This window comes from Colletotrichum aenigma, assembly GCF_013390185.1.
Source record: "Colletotrichum aenigma strain Cg56 chromosome Unknown KSG_Cg56_contig01, whole genome shotgun sequence".
In the NCBI taxonomy this organism is placed as follows: Eukaryota; Fungi; Ascomycota; class Sordariomycetes; order Glomerellales; family Glomerellaceae; genus Colletotrichum; species Colletotrichum aenigma.
In genome coordinates this window covers 2,747,703-2,751,517 of record NW_023500907.1, presented here as the reverse complement: position 1 = coordinate 2,751,517, position 3,815 = coordinate 2,747,703, and the positions used below count along the sequence as shown (strand labels likewise).

The 3,815-nt window shown below is 49.5% G+C and overlaps 1 protein-coding gene across 1 annotated transcript; it reads left to right on the top strand.

The window, feature by feature from the left end:
• Positions 1-846: 846 nt before the first annotated feature.
• On the top strand, positions 847-3,416 carry hxB (Molybdenum cofactor sulfurase; the record flags this gene model as incomplete). The annotated part of the gene is made up of 4 exons (XM_037315997.1): positions 847-922; positions 983-1,322; positions 1,500-3,352; positions 3,412-3,416. 4 exons carry the CDS (start codon positions 847-849, stop codon positions 3,414-3,416), a joined length of 2,274 nt encoding a protein of 757 aa, XP_037184458.1.
• Positions 3,417-3,815: the final 399 nt, after the last annotated feature.

Sequence of the window (3,815 nt, the reverse complement as noted above, 5' to 3'; positions counted from 1 at the left end):
TTATTATAATTATATTCTTGTAAAAAACTCTAATTATTATATTTTATAAAATAGAATAACTAAAGTAGTATATATTAAGATTAGTATTATTATAGTAGAACTATTAAAATTATTACTTAGATAATTATAATTTATACTAATAAGACTTTTTATAAGGATATTATAGCTTAAATAAATATTATAATATAGTTAATAACAAAATAATTAAATTGATATTATTTTATAGGTTACTTAAATAACTAGCTTATATTAACTTACTAAGTATTATACCTATACCTTAATATAATACTAATACTAATAGTAGACCTACTATATATAGTTAGTTCATAACTAAGCGTAAATATAGTGCTAAATTTCCAGCACACCCTCCCCCTTAGGTAAAGCATATGACCCTGAGGTGAGGCAACATGCAAAGGGGTCACAGTGCTGGGTCAGCTCGGCGTCTCGCCTTATCGTGCTTTGCCCCACTGTGCTCCCCCGCGAAGTGTGCTGTGGCAAGCGACGAGACAGTAGCGGAGGTGCCCGGTGCTACCAGCATGAATGGCGGGCAGGGCCGCCTTCCAACGATACTATCAAAACCACATCTCCGTCTTCGCCGTGTTTCCCAATTCTTTTCTGCAATGACACTCGTGGCAATATTCTTTCATTTGTGTAGTTCGTCTCGAGTTCACGGTCTTGGTCTACCGCTTTGTCTCACCTAATCCGGCGCATTTCTTACACACGGGGCAACCGGCGTTTTCGTTACTCTCAGCCACTTTCTGTGCTGTTCATCCCTCCGCGTTCAAGGAAATCCGCGACTGCATCATTTGGAGAGCATCCTTTACCGTTGTTATCCTCTACTCAGTCATGGCTGATGTCGAGGCGAAAGGATACAACCCTCGTGTGGAGGGGTTTCGGGATAGAGAGTACCCCATGTTGAAAGGTAGTCTCCGCCAATGGTATTGAGTCCACACAACTCCAGTGTTGTTGACCACCCTCATAGACTCTGTATATCTTGACCATGCAGGCACAACTCTCTACTCAAAGTCCCTCATGGATAGGTTCTCTGCCGACATGATGTCGAATCTATTCGGAAATCCACATTCAGCTTCGTCGCCTTCTCAGCACACGACATCCAGAATTGAAGATGTCCGTTTACGACTCCTGAGATTCTTCAACGCCGACCCATCAGAGTTCGACCTGGTCTTCGTGGCAAACGCCACAGCTGGTATTAAACTTGTTGCTGATGTATTTCGCGCTTCACCGGACGGCTTCTTCTTCGCTTATCATGAGGCGTGCCATACCAGCTTAGTCGGAGTCCGCGAGGAAGCACGCGATAGCGCGTGCGTCAATGACTCTCAAGTCCAAGAATGGATATCGGGGCGAGTCCCATCTCCTAAACTCAACCAAACTGAATCAGACGTACTCTTCGCATATACAGCCCAGTCTCACATGGACGGTTGTCGATACCCCCTAAGCTGGCCAGCACTTCTTAGACAGACGGCTGAACCACCCCGCAGCCGTCTTTATTCTCTTCTGGATGCCGCCTCATTAGCTTCTACTTCCCCTCTGGATCTCAGTGACGCAACAACCGCACCAGATTTCACCGTTCTCAGTCTTTACAAGATATTTGGCTTCCCAGACCTTGGAGCCCTCATCATCAGAAAACAAGCAGAATCGGTGTTCGACAGTAGGCGTTATTTTGGCGGCGGCACCGTCGACATGGTCATCTGCGGCAGAGAACGGTGGCATTCGCCAAAGACCACATTTTTGCACGAGCGACTTGAAGACGGCACATTACCATTTCACAGTATTATTGCGCTTGATGCTGCGCTTGATGCACATGCTGACCTATTCGGAACTATGGCTTGTGTGGCATCACACACGGCGTTTCTCAGGCGGCGTCTTCACCAGGGCCTGACAGCTCTCACCCACGGCAACGGAGCGCCGATCTGTACCGTCTACTCGCAACGTCCCACGTACGACGCGGCATCTGACGGATCGGGTCCACTCATCGCATTCAACCTCCGCAATTCGGCTGGTGCTTGGGTTAGCCTCCATGAGTTTGAAAAGTTGGCAACGCTGAAAAGCTTGCATGTTCGGACTGGGGGTGTCTGCAGTCCTGGAGGTGTAGCATCAGTCCTTGGCTTGAAACCCTGGGAGATGCGGAGGAACTTTTCTGCTGGTTTTCGATGTGGAACAGACGAAGACATCGTTTCTGGAAAGCCGACAGGTATCATTCGCGCAAGCCTTGGCGCTATGAGCACCATATCCGATGTGGACTTCCTCGTTGGCTTCATCCACGAGTTCTATCGAGAAGATGCCATGCTCGTCGACGTGGAACCAGGTATCTCCATACCCGGCAAGAAGATCCAGGTACAGGACATCAATATTTACCCTATCAAGAGCTGCGGAGGCTATTCCGTACCTCGGGGCGATGCATGGGAGGTGAAGCCCGAGGGCTTAGCTTGGGACAGAGAATGGTGCCTCGTTCATCAAGGATCTGGACAGGTTCTCAGTCAGAAACGATATCCGAAGATGGCCTTGATAAAGCCCTCCCTTGACTTCAAGAGCGGAAACTTATGCGTCTCCTTCAGCGGCAAAAGGGCCTTTCACGCACCCGATGAGATTCGGATACCCCTTTCCGCAGATCCGACGCAGTTCGACTCAAAAGTTTCGTCTTGTGGAAGATCTTCCCATGTCTGTGGCGACAACATCACGCCCCAGATCTACAATTCTGACGCCATCAACGGTTTCTTCAGCGATGCTCTTGGTGTTCCTTGTGTATTAGCACGATTCCCAGCGGGTGGACAAGGTCCCGCTATGCGTCACGCCAAAGCAAAACCCCAGAAGCATCAACAAATCAGAACAACAGCGGCCAGAGTATGCCCAGGAGCCTTCCCAGAGTTGCCGTCTCCACCAGATTCGGACTCTGAGCAGCCATCAGGCAAGATTCTTCTCTCCAACGAAAGCCCCATCCTCCTTATCAACACCGCGAGTCTGCGCGCCCTGAATGATGAAATCGAGGCCGGCGGGGGGGAACCAGTACCGTCGGCGGCGTTTCGTGCCAATGTTGTCATTGGCCCAGCTTCGGATTCAAAGGATCTAGCATGGGCGGAGGACACCTGGACGACTCTGTCAATAGGAAAGAACGAGTTCAAGCTCATGGGTTCCTGCCGGCGATGCCAGATGGTTTGTGTGGACCAGGAGAGCGGTGAGAGGCATGAAGAACCATTCGTGACTCTGGCGAAGATCCGAAGATTTGACGGAAAAGTCTACTTCGGCACGCACATGGGTCATGACCCCGGCCCGGATACGTTGAGGCCAGCCACGTATCCCACCATTCGGGTTGGTGACACCGTTGAGGTTGATCGTGAGTCGTGATACCCTCTAGCTACGGGATTCACGCGAGAGCATGATTAATAGCATAAGAATGAGATGGCATGCAATAGCGCACCGAATATAACAAAACGTAGCCCTTCCGAACCGTGGCGTGAGCTATCATGAACTTACTTCAATAGAGGAAAAGTGGTCTATTTCAGTGATTATTGAGTTCAGCAGTTTCTGGCGCCACGCGCGTACTTACACAGTGCATTTATGAATCTGCGCGCAGTTTGCACACCGCCGCGACCGTGCGCGTTATCGGAAGGACGCGACTTAGACAGCCAAGGCAATCAATTAAACCTTAGTCTGCCGCCTTACCATGTACGTAAGCAAGCCCACCTCGCACGTCTTCCTATCCTAAACTCCACTCACGTCCCTCACCACCCGCGGGCTGTCTTTTCTTCTTCTCCCACCCTTGGCCACACGACGTGACCACCGTCACATTCAGGTTC